Source organism: Macrotis lagotis, chromosome 4 (genome assembly GCF_037893015.1).
Source record: "Macrotis lagotis isolate mMagLag1 chromosome 4, bilby.v1.9.chrom.fasta, whole genome shotgun sequence".
Classification (NCBI taxonomy): domain Eukaryota; kingdom Metazoa; phylum Chordata; class Mammalia; order Peramelemorphia; family Peramelidae; genus Macrotis; species Macrotis lagotis.
Genome location: NC_133661.1, coordinates 277,651,931 through 277,668,752, shown reverse-complemented (window position 1 = coordinate 277,668,752; position 16,822 = coordinate 277,651,931). Strand labels below are relative to the sequence as shown.

At 38.4% G+C, this 16,822-nt stretch overlaps 1 protein-coding gene across 5 annotated transcripts in view; it reads right to left on the bottom strand.

Annotated features, from left to right (window-relative positions):
* Positions 1-14,841, bottom strand: part of MAX (MYC associated factor X) — a 36,032-nt gene extending 21,191 nt beyond the window's left edge. The window contains exons 1-3 of one of the 5 annotated variants that reach the window (XM_074236112.1): positions 14,536-14,841; positions 13,931-13,957; positions 6,634-6,740 (exon numbers count right to left, since the gene is read on the bottom strand). In XM_074236112.1, the coding sequence (XP_074092213.1) occupies positions 6,634-6,740; positions 13,931-13,957; positions 14,536-14,571 (170 nt within the window). In that variant the 5' untranslated portion in view covers positions 14,572-14,841. The other 4 variants (XM_074236113.1, XM_074236114.1, XM_074236115.1 and 1 more) reach the window with 4 other exon arrangements.
* Between the last annotated feature and the right edge of the window lie 1,981 nt (positions 14,842-16,822).

Genomic DNA, 16,822 nt, shown 5'->3' with positions numbered 1-16,822 from the left:
TTATGTAAAATTTAGGACTGGACATACTATAGATCAGGGTTGTCCAATCTTACTTTTAAAAGTTTTTATCGAAACAATAGACAATATATTTTGATTTGCCATTTTCTTGAGAGCTCTGCAGTAGTACAGTTTTGTTTACTAAAACATTTAGTAAATCCCCAGGGAGGAGCTGCATAAAATCGCACCATGGGCCATATTTTGGACAGCCCTGCTGTAGATGATATATGACTGATGGGAAAGGTAGAGGAAAGATGATAACAAGGTAGACAACGTTAGACCTGCAGTCAGAAAAACTTAGCTGTGTGTCCATGGGCAAATAAAACATCTGAGCCTCAGCTTCCTCATGACTTAAAATGATATGATAATATTCATAGTACCTACTTCACTTAGCGGTTGTGAGGCTCAAATCAGAGATATGTTAAGTGTTTTGTAAACTTTAAAAATAATCAATTGTTATTCTAAATCTCTCAGTACCTAATCTAAAAGATTTAGTTAATCAAAAGTGAGCTGTACATACATATACATATACACATACACACACACACGTATGTAGGATGGTAGAAAGTAAGAATTAATCTGTTCTTATTCTCTGAATTGCTAAAGTGTACAGTTCAGGTTCATCTGTCTCTGAAACTCATAGGCAAGGGGCCCCTTTGGGTGGCTTGGACCTTATTCCAATCATGTGAATGTATGTAGTTGTGTAGATTTCCTTGTATAAGTCTCTAATAGTAAAAGTCACGAATGTGGGTTTCTTAGCAAAAAAAGTTCTATCAGTGAAAGCCATAATAACAATGAGTCCGTATCAATGAAAGCTATGAATAATATAAGTCAATATTAATGAAAGCCAAAAGAAAACACACTGATTGTATCATGATCACAGTGACCTGTAAGTACAAGACCTCAAATGCCAGTCTCCACTCTAAACAGTACTGAAAGGTGACCAGGTGTTAACCCAAAAATATCAGCCAATCCACACCAACATATTCCCTAACTCCTCCTCCTTTTGTCTAATTTCTCTAATTACTAAAGGGTTTTTCTTTTCAGAGGGAAGGGTCTTCTGTAGGAAATCAAATATGTTGTTTAGCCTAAGGCCTAGATTACCCCAATATGAGTATCTTACTTTGATTACCACTTATATAAATCAATCTGGAGCTCCCCTTTATCTCTTTTTTTCAGTATCATGTTGGACCCCTTGTTTGGGGTGGGGGAGAGGGGGAGAGAGAGGAAAGCCTGGAATATTGCACTAGAGGGGAATTTTGGGGTAAGACTATTTAAAGGTAATCTCCTGATTTAATTTTCATAAAGAGTTCCCACATCTGACTCTTTATTGCAGATATCACAGCATTAAAAAAAGGAGACGGCACGCAGGTAAGCATGTGGGATATAAAGTATGTCACAATCTGATCCAGAAAAGGCTTGAAATTTAGCTGGATATGTACATAAGTACAAACAAATATATGATAACAAGTTAAATGCTCAAAGGTTAGTATTTCAAGCTTTGAAAGGATCACTAATTACTGAGGTCAGAAAGGATTCATATAAGGTTGAGCCTGAACGGAAAAGTCAATTTATACAACCAGTGTTTGTGTGTGTGTGTGTGTGTAATGGCATGGATGTACATCACATGTTTTGGTAAAATGAGCTAACCAGTTTGGCCAGAAGGATACAGCTTCTATAGAAAAAAAAAGAAGATAAAAAAAGAAATAAGATGTCTAACTATGGAGGTCCTTGAATGCTGAACTAACTTTCATATTTTGAGCAATGGAGTAAATGAAAGTTTTTGAGTAGTCCAATATGCATAGAATACTGTTTTAGATGTATATTTATGTAGCGAGGATAAAAATGGGTCGGAGAAACAAAGCATGAACACGAGTTAGTAAATTATGATTGGTTCTAGATTAGGATAGTGGTTGTAGGGATGGAAAGAAAAGGGCAGAGTCAAAGGACATTACAAAAGAAGAACTTTAGAGTGACTGAAATGTGGTTGAGCAGCAGGGTGGAAGAAAGTCAAAGGTGATTCTAAGATTCTTGGCTTGAGTAACCCTAAGAATGATTACTTAGGGATGCCTCAAGAAGGAGCTGGCTTTAAGGCTAAATCCAATTTAAAATAATGCAACTGAAGATATCCAGGAGGTAATTAGAGATTCTATCTTAAAGCAAAGAAGATGGGCCAAGGCTGGAGACATAGGCATAATAGCACTTTTCATATATGCTACAGAATTTAAAATCCTCAATAATTGGATCCCAATCAACCTTTCCATGCTAATTATACTTATTATATCCTTAATCCACTTTAATATATATTCTAATCAAACTGACATTCTTGGAATCTTGGAATCTATAAGTTTCCTTAAACGTTTGATTTTGTTGCCCCTCCTAAGAAAACCTTTCCTGATACCTCTTTAAATTACTTGGCATTTATCTGTGTACACACTGTTTATTCCTAGTAGAAAATAAGGTCTTTGAACTGTTTTATTTTTACCTCTGTTTGGCCACATCCCTTAACATGTATATGGCAACATCTAAAAAAGGAGTGTTGAATTAACTGAATTTCATCTCCATAAAAATACTGACAGATAAACTATGCAAATATTATCCTGCTTAAGGACTTCTGAGTTGGTCACCACAAGTCATGTGAAAGAGAATTTTAGTGAGGTGAAATAGGCAGGGTTTGTGATTTTCTATTTAATGTAGCTGACTGTCTTTGGGTTTTCAATTAATCTTGCTTGTCTGAAGCAGGTTATTTAGTTCGATTAATATTCCTTCCTCTCCCCTTTAAGGAAACCAGGCTTTAATAGAACATAAAAAAATAAAGTACACATAGAACTCTCTATACTAATTAGTTGAAATATATGGTACCATAACAGTTATTTATCTTTTTTATACAAAAATACATACATACTTATACCCTAAAGAAAAGGCTTCATGTCATTTATGTTATGTCTCCCCAAAGCATCATAGAGTTCTATTCCCAATAGTATATATACTCAAATGTTTGATGACTTAAAATATTTTTCTTTTTTCTATTTTTGATTTTTTTTTTAGTTCTTTACTCCTTTACTTTTATAAGCATAGAAATACTAAACAGCCTAGGAAACTATAGAAAAATCTTTATCTAACTGAAGATATTAAGAAAATAAATAAATATATATATTCAACTAGAAATTTCATCAGCAGATATGATTGCTTCATTTTCCTTAAGCAAAAGGCGATCATTTTCCTTAAGCAAAAAGTGATCATTTTCAATGGGATTTATTTCCCAACTGGAGAAACTAAGGACCAATAGTATCTGGATTCTATATTTTAGGAACAGACTCTCTTTTTAAGTGGCTCCTACCCAAGTCAAAGATCAACTCAATCAATATTAAATATCCATGTTACCAGAAAGGAAGTACCTTGAAAAATTGAGTTGAAGTCCTAACACTTAATTGCATTATAATTAGGTAAATGTTTAAATTTTAAACAGGTAAATGTTAAACACTAGTAAAAATTTAACAACTGACTCCATGGTAAATGTATCCATGACACACTTTACAGTTTTATTTACATTACTAACATTTTTCTGTTGATTTTTAGTCTAGAAAAATAAACGAAATAATAAATCAAGGCCTGATATTGTAGGGTTTGCTGACTCCTTTGAGGTGTAAGTACAAATTCAGCCAGTTTGAGCAGGCTCCAACACACTCCAGGTTGTGATACTCAAGTGATACACATATACGTACATACATATACATATATACATATATATATATATTATTATTATTATAGCTTTAATTTCATATAAAAAATACCTTTGGTTGTTCATACATTGAATGAAATAATTTTTCATTGATTATCTGGCCTAAAAGGTACACTGCCTGAAACTGTCTTCAAATATTGAGAGGGTGAACCACAAAGTGTTTTAATTAGTATTATTAAATCAGCTGAACTAAGGATATTTAAAGTTAGGAAAGAAGCAGGGACATCTGATCTAAGCTATTGCAACTATGCTGCCAGAATTCTTGACAGAAAAGACCTTTTATATCTACTCATTGTCACAGTCCAAATTACCACAACCTAGATCAAGAGTCACTTTCCTTTGGTTTAAATGCATTAAAAAATATTGCATCAATAGATTAGAGTCTGGCAGCCTGATAAATCTATATGGCCTACTGGATTCACTGCATATATGGAACAATATTAGAGGAAAAAAAAGAGTGATGACATATTTAACAACTTTGAATTTGAAAGTTTTGTTTTCACCAGGTAGGACTAAGGGGTTCAGAGTTGCTGGTGCCAGCTTCCTTCAATCATTTTTGGTGAGAAAATGCTATAGTTGGATTTTCAAAATTAAAGGGTATGATAACTTCAGAACCAGGACTTACTAATTAGATTAATGGCAAATTATTTCAGTCTTTCACAGGGTTTATGTACCACAAGCTACAGAACCAGATTCTTTACTTTGAAATAACCAGAAATTATATAAATCATTTTTTTCTTGTAATAAAAAAATCAAGATTAAGTTATTAGGACTATCAGGAAAAAAATTTTTTAAGGTGCAAAAATATCTAATTGAGAGATAAAACCAAAATTTGTAAACCAAACTTTTGCCTCTTTTGCCATACTTTTAGATCACCAGAATAGTTTCCCTTTTGATACACCAAACTTATCCTAGAAATATATTAAAGACTACTTAAAACCTCACTTATTTTAAAATTTACAAAGTTTAAATTTAAACCTTAAATTGGAAGATACACCAATTAACAATGACTCAGATTAACATGTAATAGCCCTTTGTATAGATATGTACTTTGACTGAAAGGGTGGGTCTGTCACTAGCTGATTCTTTGGTCTATAACTGTGCTGTACGCAGGAATGCTGTTGTTCAAGATAAATACCTCTGCTTCAGAGCCACTGAAGTCTATAATAGGTGAATTCAATTTAGAAAATTCTGGTTCTGTGAAAGGCATACCTATTTACTTATTCTTTTGATGAAGAACTAATCCATGGTTTAGTGCCATGGAAGACTGACCACACCTTAGGGCATACTTCCCACATTCTGATTTACTAAAGTGCCAGTGTGAGTGTAAAATATTCACATTAGTTCCAAGGACACCCTAGCCATTCAAATTCAAACTGGATCTTGACTAAGTGCAAAATATCACCAGACTCCTACCTAAAGAAAGTTATTCAAATCACTCCTTTAAGCAAAAAAAATTTTTTTTTCAAGAAATGTTTGTCTTAGGACTTCTGGACCATAAAGATGAAAGTCTTCTTTTCAGGGTCATTCATTATAAGGAACTGCTATGATCCATTTAACTACTTAAGATTCTATATTGAAGATAAAACTGTCTATGAAAACAGATGTTTCTTCCCAAAATTCCAAGTACTGACCCTTGCTCACAACCTCTTGTTTTGTTTTCAAATATGGAAACAGCTGGTGATTGCATCTTCAGGGAAACACTAATTTTGGAAGGCCAATCTAGTTTATGAGGACACAAATTTTCCTTTATGTCTCTCTCCACAGAGTTCTTAGGAGGCTGTCCATACTCTCTGGGGAATGTGTCTGAAAAAAGTTATTAGAATCAGGTTCACAGATAATCCTGAAATTTTTCATTTGTAGGTACTTATTTACTATTATATTCTGTTAAAGAATGCTCATCAACCCCTAGCACAATTATGAGCTTTGTCATTTTGGGGCCCACCATTGGGTTGGAAAGGAGTGAGAATGTCTATTAGAATGTGCATGTGTGAGTGTATAAATACACTCAAAGTGAGATAGATGTTCATTTTATATAATAGTTTTATAACAATTTTTCTAATTTTTTTTCAGCTTTATAAAAGTGATACACTGAATAGAGCACCAGTCTGAGGACCTGAGTTCAAATTTGGCCTGAGACTCTTGATGCTTACTAGCTGTGTGACCTTGAGCAAGTTAGTTAACAATGACTGCCTCTCTTCCAGGGCCATCTCCAGTCGTCCTGATTCATATCTGGCCCCTGGACCCAGATGGCTCTGGAGGAAAAAGTGAGGCTGGTGACTTGACACAACACCCCTTTACTCAAATCTAATTTATATGCCTGTCATGGCATCATCTCCCTGATGTCACGGTCTTTTTCGAGAACAAAGGGCAAATATTAACATTATCATCATCATCAATTCCTGTTATCTAATAAGTAATCAAGTACTACCCAAACAAGTATTTCACAGAACAGCCTCACTAATTCTTATATAATTTGGTAGTGGAAAAGTTGAGTAAGGGAGTCTATGTGGTCTTTTGCTCCAAGCGAAGCAAGAATCAAAAAATATTTAAGAATTATGATATTGTGTTTGCCTTCTCAAGGAGGGGTTCGGGAAGAAGGGAAGGAGAGAATTTGGAGCCCAAAATTTAAAAGAAACACACGTTAAAAATTGTTTAAAAATAAAACATAATTTTTTAAAAAAGATGATAAAACAAGGCAACCATATTATGTTCAAAGGTATAAAATAATATCAGTCAAATATATTTATCAAAAGAAGAAAAGGAAGAAAAAAATTATATAGGAGGTACTAGATTACCTTTGGGTGCTTTCTCTTTCCAGGTAGATAAGATTCATTATGTCTGAAAGGGAAGTCAAACTAGAGGTAACCGAAAGCTTTCTCAATAAACTCACCTTCTCTCCTTGGAGTGATGGAACAGAGTCCCGCAAACTGTGAAAGCTATCTTTGATGTGGTCCCTGCGCTTTCGCTCCAGTGCATTGTGATGAGCTCGTTTGTCAGCCTGAAAAAGAAAATGAGAAAGAGCACATCAGAATCAACATTCCTAGTACAAAGCACCAGAGGGTCCAGGTTTCATTCCAGAGATGTCTGCTGTCAGTGATGTCCCTGGCAACTGGACTAGGAAGCACTGGATTGAAGAGGTAGCTGAGTGAGGAGTAGGTCTCCAGAATTAGGTCCTGTTAAAGGCAGGAAAAAAGAGTAACAGCAGGGTCTGTGACAGGAACATCCATGGCAGTTCGACATATCTGGCTCATGCACAAGTAAAATAAGTTATTCATGGGAGCAAAATGTGATTCTCTTAGAACAAATCCTTTCCCCAACTTCCCGATGTGATACAACAGTCAGTGATATGTTTCCTGATTCTTAAAATCCAAGCCAAGCTTTCCCCCTTCAACTGTTTGTGCCATAAAGACAATTCTTAGATGGCAAAGCTTTCCACCTTCACATGTTCAGAATAAAGCTCTCTGGGCACCTGCTGTAAAATGCACTTAAACTGGTAGGATCCAAATATACACAAACCAGAGTCTCTTTGTTTTAAACCACCCAAAACAAAAACAAAAACAACCAGCCGAAGAGATATATATATATACATATACAGGCTGTCCAATGCTTGAGCTCTCCAAAAGGGAATGGCTTTGAGAAAGAGTATGGGTTACTATCTCAACTCAAGTGAAAAGGAATAGTTAACCCTTATGATAGAATACAATTGCTACTATTGCTCTAAAATGAGAATTTAAAGCACATATGAGTTAAAGAATTATGAAAAGTTAAAGAATTATATAGCTATACAGGGGTGACCTAAAGAACAAATTTATGTGCAAAAGGAAACAAACTTACAAAGGGAACATCCAGAACTTTTAAAATGAGACTGTAAAAACAATAATTCAATTAGGTACTAGAATGATGCACAATTACACTAGGTCCTTAAAGATGCAATCTGCTGTAATCAGTAAGTCCTTTTTCTACATGGTGATGGGAAAACACAATTTTAGATAGCAGATATAACAAGACTCTGAACTACAGACTCGATCATTAAAGGTAAAGGTGGCTTAGCATAGAGGAAGCAGCTGTAATAGCTTTAGTTACATCCTGATTTTCAAACACAGCCTCCTATCTATTGCTCTAATTTAACTGAACACATGGTTTCCATCATGGTTATGGACAGGGAACTGCCAGACAATACAACTTTTCCTTTTCCAAGGCATATGACTAAGCAGCTTCTAAAACAGTCAGTTACCTTGTTCACCAAGTAACGAGTACACTATCCTGATCCATAATCATACCATAAAACTATATGGAAAAATCATTAGACAACTGGTTGTCAGAGAAATTTAGGTCAATGAATTTTCATCTACTGGATCACCTGAACAATACTGTATAGTCTGTACTATTTCCTAATTATAAAAATCAGTGAGACGAAATGACACGTAGCATTCAAATTCAATATAGTCCTGTTCCCTTTCCCCACTTTTCTTATGACAAAGTAACAAAGTTTGGAAGAATACATTAATATAAAATATCTAAAATGACCAATACATTGGGTCTTCAATGGCCTCTCTTCCACTGACATCTGCATGTTAAACATATATTTTTAGTGAGAACCATCCAGCTTGCCTTTTCTTCCACCTCAATGCTGTTCAATTTAGAGGGCTGTGCACAGAAGTAAAACCATTAAAATACAATTATAATCCATCTTGATCCTCACTCTCAACATCCCTTGTTTTTTTGGGAAAGCCTTGCAAGTATAAGTTAGAAATCAAGGTGGCTCTAGTTTCACTAGATCCTAAATTATGTAGGTGGAGCTAAGCACAATTTAAGACAAAAATCGTCCCCAGAATGCACTACTCCCTTCCCATTCACTGAGCCCTGAAAAGACTGAAATGGACAACAAGCCTTTTGGTTGGAGAACTGTAAGTGAACTTGGCTTTCAACCATCAGCAGAAATCTTGGCTTGTCATTTGGGGAGCAAGCCAAGTTTGAGAAACTGGCTCAACAATGCAGGCAGCACAGTTTGCTGCCTGGTAGAAAGCCTGGGCTGGAACTGTTGTTCTCAAAGCAGTGGATGGAATTACAAGAGTGGTTCCAGGTCCAATTTAACTAGCAGAAGAGAGGAAACAAAAAACAATCCCTGCTGCCATGTCTACCCCCAAGTTGCCACACCTATCAATGGCCAATTTGTGAAGCTTAGAGATGAACAAGGAGAAGAAAATATACTCTACTAGTCCTACCTTCAACATTCATCTAACTTATTTGGCAACAATCAGGACTAATTTTATACTTCAAACCACAACCAAGGCAAATCTGTATTAAATAATCAAGCTCTCATCCATATTTCCAGAAGGTTTGGAGCATACATAAATCCTTTTAGGCTGAGCTGACAATTGTACTTGGCATAGATACATTCAATATCAAATTAGGGCAGTCTGACAACACTGTCCCATTCATCAGAAAGATATGGCCAGCAGCCAGGATAATACTGATCATCAATGCTTTCTTGAGTGCCTTCACAGACCTACATTTCCTTTACTAAGAAGGAAATCTCACCTTCGTTTGTGATTACTACCAGTGAAAAGTATAGGAGTTCCTCCCATAGGCATATGCACAAAATATGTAAAAATGTATACTGTGTACAAAGGCAGTCAAATTAAGTAGAGCCTGCTCTGTCCTATATTGGGAAAGTTCTTTTATAAGGATAAAATGGCAAATCAGTCAGACAAACTTTATCTAGAGGATGACAGAAGAATTCCTGGAGTGGCCAATAAGCCCAGGGAAAAACTTACCCAAATGCACCATAGAGATAGCAGCTGTGGATTCTGCCTTTTCTCAAGTAAACTGGATTCATGGTGCCTGCCAAAGCAGCATTCCTTCAGGCCATCCCAGGCTTACAAAAATACTATGGGGTGCTGAAGAGTGGCCTACAGATGCTCAACAGGAATTCAGGCACAAAAGAGCTTCCAGCTTTGGCTCCTCTGCCAAGGTCTTTATTCCTCCATTCACTTCTCCTTCCACTGAACTTCCCACAGATGCAGCCAGAATAAAAATCTTCTACACTTTATCCATCCATCCCTAACACTAACAAGTACAAGTTAAGCTGTTAAATGTTGAAAGCAAATGCCACATTTTTAGCCAAGTTGCTTAACTTGCAAGACAGTTCACACAGTTATTGCTAAAAATTAGGGGAAACCTGTTTAAATTATTTTCTTCAAATTTTCTGAATATAGAATCTATCTTCAATCAATTTTTTTCTGTTAGCTAGGCCTGCTTTCCCTGAAAAAGCCAAATAAATGATAGATGGTACAGAGCAATGTCTCATCAGGTTAGTTTCCAAATATCTACTTAAGGAATTTTAGGCGCAGATTTTTTTCAAAACTTATATAGCTATATTTGATAATTAATTTGCCTGACACAGGTAGCAATCCATGATGACTCACTGATTTTAAAGAAATATTTGAATTTGAATCCTAGTGTTTTATTACAACAATCAGCAAGATAGTCTTTACTTAGTGGTGGCCCAGAGCACCAGCCCTGGAGTCAGAAATACCTAAGTTCAAATCCAGCCTCAGGCACTTAATAATTAACTAGCTGTGTGGCCTTGGGCAAGCCACTTAACTAGATTTGCCTTGCAAAAAAAAAAAAAAAAAGGATAGTCTTTACTTTTTTTTTTGGAGAGGGGGGGAAATCCATATCTGATTTTTAATCCATGTTCTTACTATATCATTGACATATGTTTCTGGGCAGGAGAGGTTAAGTGACTTGCCAGAGTCACCCAGTTAGTTTTTGTTGGATTCTAGTCTTCCTGACTCTAATCCAGCTCTTTTCTGTCATGCTTACTGTTTATCTATTAACAACTGTCTGTATTTATGGGGCAGGGAATTTCCCTTGAGAAAATTTCCCCTAACTACTATATCTATAATTGTGAAACTGAAGAGTATTAAGAGATTCTGGGACACTGAGAGGGTAAGTGACTTGCCCAGGGTCACAACGATTTTGTCGACCTAAAACCCAGCTTGTCCTGACTTCCAAGGATAGCTCTCTATTCTATACCACACTGATCCTGACAATAATAATGAACAGACTCAATTGTTCAAAACTCATAAGAGATATAAGCACTCCTCTCATTCCTTAGGGAAGATAACAAATGATACAAATCTTAGCTTATAAACTAAGCATTATTCTCAAGTCACCTGAAAGATTCAACCTGATCAACAGAAAATCCCAACCAGCAATGATGGTGGTAAGCAATGATATAAATACACCAAAGCCCGTGGAATGAAAATATTAACTCAAATTTCCCACAAGTTTATTTGAGGAAATAACTTTTAAACTGAATCAACATATCAAGGCAATGTTAGAACACTCTTAACTACTTAAGGTTAACTCTTTATTGACCAAATTTCCAGCTTTCCTTTGAAGATTAATCCTTGGTGTTACGGAGTATGACAAGCACGGCATAATAGCATTATAATCATCATTTTCTAAAGAAAACATTTTTGAGCCTAGTAAACTTCTGGCCAGAACCTGAATTCCAATAATCAGTACAACAATGAAGTCATCTTGTAGAAAATCACTTTTAAACAGAATTATAATAGTACAGCACAGATAGTAATAGTAATAAAAAGTCTATTCAGTAACCAGTGATGTTGGAATTTAAGTATTGTGGTTAACCACTTTAGAAGAGGCACAATATGTATCACCTGAGTCAATTGCTATTCAAGTTCAAATCTGAAATATATATACTCCCCTCCTTCCTTTCTGAATACATTACAATTCTGAGAAGCAAATTAGAGAAGCCAACACACTTCACATCAGAAATGGAATTGCACAAACCTGCTTTAAAACTTCAAGATATTCTGTAAATGCAGTGTGCTGAGCTAACATGAAGGACAATTTCTTAGAAAGTCTCAGGTTTCAAATACTTGTTTTCAAAGTTTAACCCCCTTCCTGTGGAATGCCACCAAAACAGAAAGAAAACATAAAAACATTATGTACAAAAGGAATTTATCATTTTAAGTTCATATTGTAAATCCTTCCATTATTTTTAAAAGAGTTAATGGAATTAAAAGAAAAATAACATCACTGGAGATTCTTGCAAAATGGTAATTTTTGTCATAGGGAATATTCATTCTTCTGGGTTACTCACACTGTTTCCTTCTAGTCAAGCTTATTTTTTTTCCCTACCAATGAAAGTCTTTATCTTTTGCAAGGCTCCCAGAGAATATTAGATTCAGTTTCACTTTCTCTTACAGTTAGCTTTATTTCCTACTTCATGTCAGTCTCTTATGTCTCATGACACAGGATTTTTACACCTGGAAAACATAACATTCTCTACATAAGAACTTTTAAAAACTCTTACAATGTTGACCCAAATTACTCAATAATTTTTTACAGCTTGATTTTCCATTAAAAGTCCAAGTCCTAAAAATAGCTTTTCCATAGTGAGAAATTTTTTTCAGTTTAACAAAAATGTCCAGGTTTGAGTTTTGGAATACAAATTTGATTATCATAGAAATCAGAACTCTTATTCCTCTGGCAGGTTCTGAAAAACATACTTGTAACACACATCTGCCCTTTCTCTATGATGTGATTACTTGTTTTAAAAGTCTGAATGACTCTGCAAGTCAAGTTAAAAAGTCAAAAAACAAAAACAAAAACGATAAACTAGGCACCTTAACACTTAATCAAAAACTTCTAGACAAAGCCCTGAGATTAGATCTTAAGGTACAAGAGTACATTTTAATCATTTCGTGGTCATTGAAAATGAATCTATAAATCATTTGATAATCAAATAGGATTTGGAAAAAGTCAATTATCTCTCAACGAAGAAAACTAGTTTCTTGTTAAAGCACATGACTAGTGGTTTCAAGTAAGAGTCTGGAGAAGGAATTTTTAAAAGTCTTTCTACCTTCCTACCACCTATCAACTGGAGGAAGACATTTTCAGATCACATTGAGGGAATTTAGGGAAAAAAAGTGAAATTTTAAAAAATTTTGCTAAAAAAGGTATAGTGTTAAAGTAGATATACTACTAAGATTCATTGCAAAAAACTCAAAATAAGGAAAACTCTCACCAATTATGTTAAGCTGACAGAGTTAGACCATTAAAATGAAATTTTTTTTTTAAACAAATGACCATCAGAAACAGTTTTCAGGTCTAATAAAATAACTACGTTCTGGAATTTTTCTTAATATTGCTTAAAATCTTCTGAACCCTCAAGTCTCAGGATAAGATTCTGAATCCCAGTTTGCTCTGTTAAGTCAAGTTGTAATTCAGAAAGTTTCTCTTTTTAAAATAAGTATTATTCCTTACTGCTTCCAACTGTAAACTATCAGGAACATTATTGTGCTTCATTCTCCTCTTTCCCAATCTAATCTCCTTCTGTTTTGTGCCCCCCCCAAAAGTCTCTTTCTCCCACCCCACATTGAAATTCACTAAAACCTTCAGGTTCACATCCATTTTTGATACATATCCACATCCACTGAACCAAGTATTGAGTACATTTAATACAGAAAAGCAAAGAAAACACATTTTCTAACACATTTTTTTCTGTCTTCCCCCTTGGCAAAACTACCCATTTTCATCCTGTCTCTTGCACACCAACTCCAAAACTTTTTGTCTTTAGTTTCGAAACCGACTTCAACCCATGGGCCTAGAGCAGTGACATTCTACTACTGTTCCTCTATGTGCAACTTGTGGCTTTAATTTCTGCATTACATTCTTATGTAATACTGCTAGGCTCTTTGAGGAATACAGTATTCAAATGACTCTTTTCATTTCTGATGATCACCTGTGCCTGCAAAGTAACAATGGTTTAAAAGCTACTTCTCTTCCAAATATTCTCTTGCCTGTTTTGCTTTCAAATAATGACAACGACTAATTCAGAACTTCCTCCTTTCCTGAATTCAAACAGTAGTTATATAGATCCTTTGGATTTGATCTCCAAGAATCTATCCTTAAGGACAAAGCTCCTCCCACTCACCTAGACTCATTGGAACCTAACACCTGAGAATCTAGAATGATTTGGTTTGCAACCCTTCTCCCCATCTAGAATCCCAGACGTCGAGCCCCACCTCACCTCCAGCATTTCACAGTGCAGTATACCATCATAACATTGAAAGTAACAGAACTCTCTCTGACCCCGAAAAGGATTAGAACTGAACGGAAATGAAAATGAAATGGAGAGAGGAGACGTACCGCAGATTGAAACCTCGGTTGCTCTTCCTGGAATAAGAGAGAGAAAAATAGAAAATAGAGAAGTTATTTTTACGCTTCACATTCAATAATAAGAAAGAAAATGCCGGCGGTGAAGGAAGCTGGGGCTGGGGGACGAGCCCGACCCTCTTCCCTTCCCCCCAGCCGGGATCCCCGTGCCGGGCTGGGGGGGCGGGGGGGGGTGTGCCTGCTGCGCCGCCCCTTCTTCCGGGATCCAGCCCGGCCCGAGGGGACGCGCTGGGGGGGAAGGGGTCCCGAATGCCCCTCACCCCCAGCCCGTGCCAAGGGCGCTCTGGCCCCCTCACACCAGGAAGCAAGGGGGTTCTGGGCCAGGTGGGGGGGCCGGGGAGGGGGGTCGCCCCCCCCCGCGGGGGTGGGGTGAGGGGAGAGTCCGGGGGAAAGCTTTCCCGAGGCCACTCCTCCCCATCCGGACTCCGAGGGCCGCGGGGGCCGGGCGAGGGAGGGAAATGCCCGAGCCTCGGCGGCGCGGCGGCGGCGGCCCCGTCCGGGGAGCAGCGGCCCGGCCTCGCACGCCTCCCCCGACCCCCACCAGACACGCACGGGAAGGAAGAAAGCCCGGGACTCACGTCGCTCTCCACCTCGATGTCATCGTTATCGCTCATTTCCTGCGGCCCAGGGAGCGGCCACTGCAGCGGCGGCTGGGGAGGGGGAGGGGTGGAGGGGAGGGGAGTCAGGGACAACAACAAGCCGGGCCGCACACGCCCGCTCGCGCACTCGCTCCCGCACTCACACACACACGCATACGCGCACGCACACACGCACGCATACACACACGCACCCTCTCACACACAACAAGGCTAGAACCACCTCCTCACTGCAGCACCGGATCAACGGCGGCACGCACGCCCGGCCCCCGCCCACGTGACCGGCCTCCGCCGCGCAAGGGCCGCCGAGACTTGGAGTCCGCTCCCCCTCGGCCGCCCAAGGACCCAAGGTCCGGGAAGAACTACAAATCCCGTTAGGCACCATCGACACTCAAGAGCCGCTCCGGCTTGTTGACGAGAACAAGAGCGCCTGCGTGTCCCGCGGGGGAGGGCGGGAGAAAAGGGGGCGTGAAGCATTCTGGGAGTTGTAGTACTCGGCCCGAGTTGTCAGGAGGTTTTCCTCCCTGGCAGCCGTAGAGGTTTCTGGGTAAGGAGAGGACACGTGGAGACCGCCGGAGCTCCGGGAACGGAGTGGGCTGTTTGCGCACGCACTCTCTGCTGGGCAGCGGGCCTGCGAGGGAGGGTGGGGGACGGCGGGGTGCCGGGGCGTCCTGATTATCTTACGTGGCCGTGGTTTTCTAACTTGCCCTGCGCTGCGCCGTTGACTCCCCGGCCACGCGTCTCTGTGCCTGGGTGTGACCTTCCCTTGGGGCCGCGGGGAGGGAGAAGCGAGTCCCCTAGCCAGTTGGAGGCGCGGCTTGTTCGTCCCTGGGACTTAGAGTCCGGGCGAAGGTCGGATGGAGGTGCTTATCCTGGGGCATGAGCCGGGGAGCCTCGTTACAGTCTCTAACGTGTCCGAAGAGGTCCCAAAATGTAAAGCCTTCACGACATCCGACCAGCTTTAAAGGAAATTACCACCTGTATAAGCTTCTGCTGTGTAATTTGGAAAGACCCCGGTGTACCGGGTCGTTCTTGAATGTCTTAGTATCCTGCTCCCCTGCCCCGCCCAGCATTTTGCATATACTTCCCATTGCTTTCCTACCTGTTATTCAGGCCAAGTTCAGGGAATGACTCTTAGCATCCCTGACCCTCCAGCCTCCTTTGTGTCTTTGAGGAATCAGAATTGGAACCCGGGGTTGGATAATAATTAAATAATTGGCTGAATAGCTGAAGTAATAGATTTACTATTAAAATTATTTGTAAAATGAGAAATTTAAAAAAAATGCTACATAGGGAGCCAGTTGTTGTGGGTTTGAAAATGGCTTTGAAACCTTTCCTACATGATGCTTTAAGTGAAAAATGGAGGGGTTGGCTTAGGTAACAGCTGTCTAAGGACTTCCAACTCTAAAAATATAAAACCATGATCTACGATCCTCTGATTTCAGAGGACTCATTTGAACCCAGAGTTGATGATTCCAAATACAGTACTTTGCTACTGTAACATGATACAATTTGCCACAGTTAATTCTACAAGCATTTTATTAAATCTTGTGTATTCAGTCATTTTTTAGTTATGTCTCACTCTTTGTGACCCTATTAGGAGTTTTCTTGGCAAAGATACTGGAGTGACTTGCCATTTTCTTTTCCTTCTCATTTTACAGATGAAGAATTGAGACACACAGGGTTAAGTGACTCGCCTAGGATCACACAGCTAGCAAGTGTCTGAGGACAGATTTGAATGAATGAAGATGAGTTGGTTTTTGCAGAGAGGGTCTCACCTATCATTTCATTTAAAAAGTTCTAACTCTACTAGTATTAAAAAAGAAAAACCAAAAATATATCTAGTTCTGATTAATTAGGCTGACTCCAGACCAGATGCTTTATCCATTATGCCATATAAATCTCATCATATACAAATAGTCCTGACCTTGAGGTTCTTTCTCATAAGTTCTATCAAACTTAACTCCAAATGGAGCTGTTTTAATAATAGTAACTAAATTTACATTTTTATGACTAAATGGACTGGGAAAGTTTGTCTCTTACCCCAGTCATACAACCAATCATGCTCTAGATCACATAGCAGTCTTCCAAATACATTAAGTATTGTTAAAGACAAGATTTATCTTCTACTATCTCTAGAGGCAGCAACTCAGCTCAGCACTCTCTCCCAAGTGATAATTATTTTCTCCATTTAATGACTACTGCCCAGTTCTTTTTAAATGTCTAAATCTCACCCTTCTCTGAACCTTTCAAGTGTTTTAAATTTCAG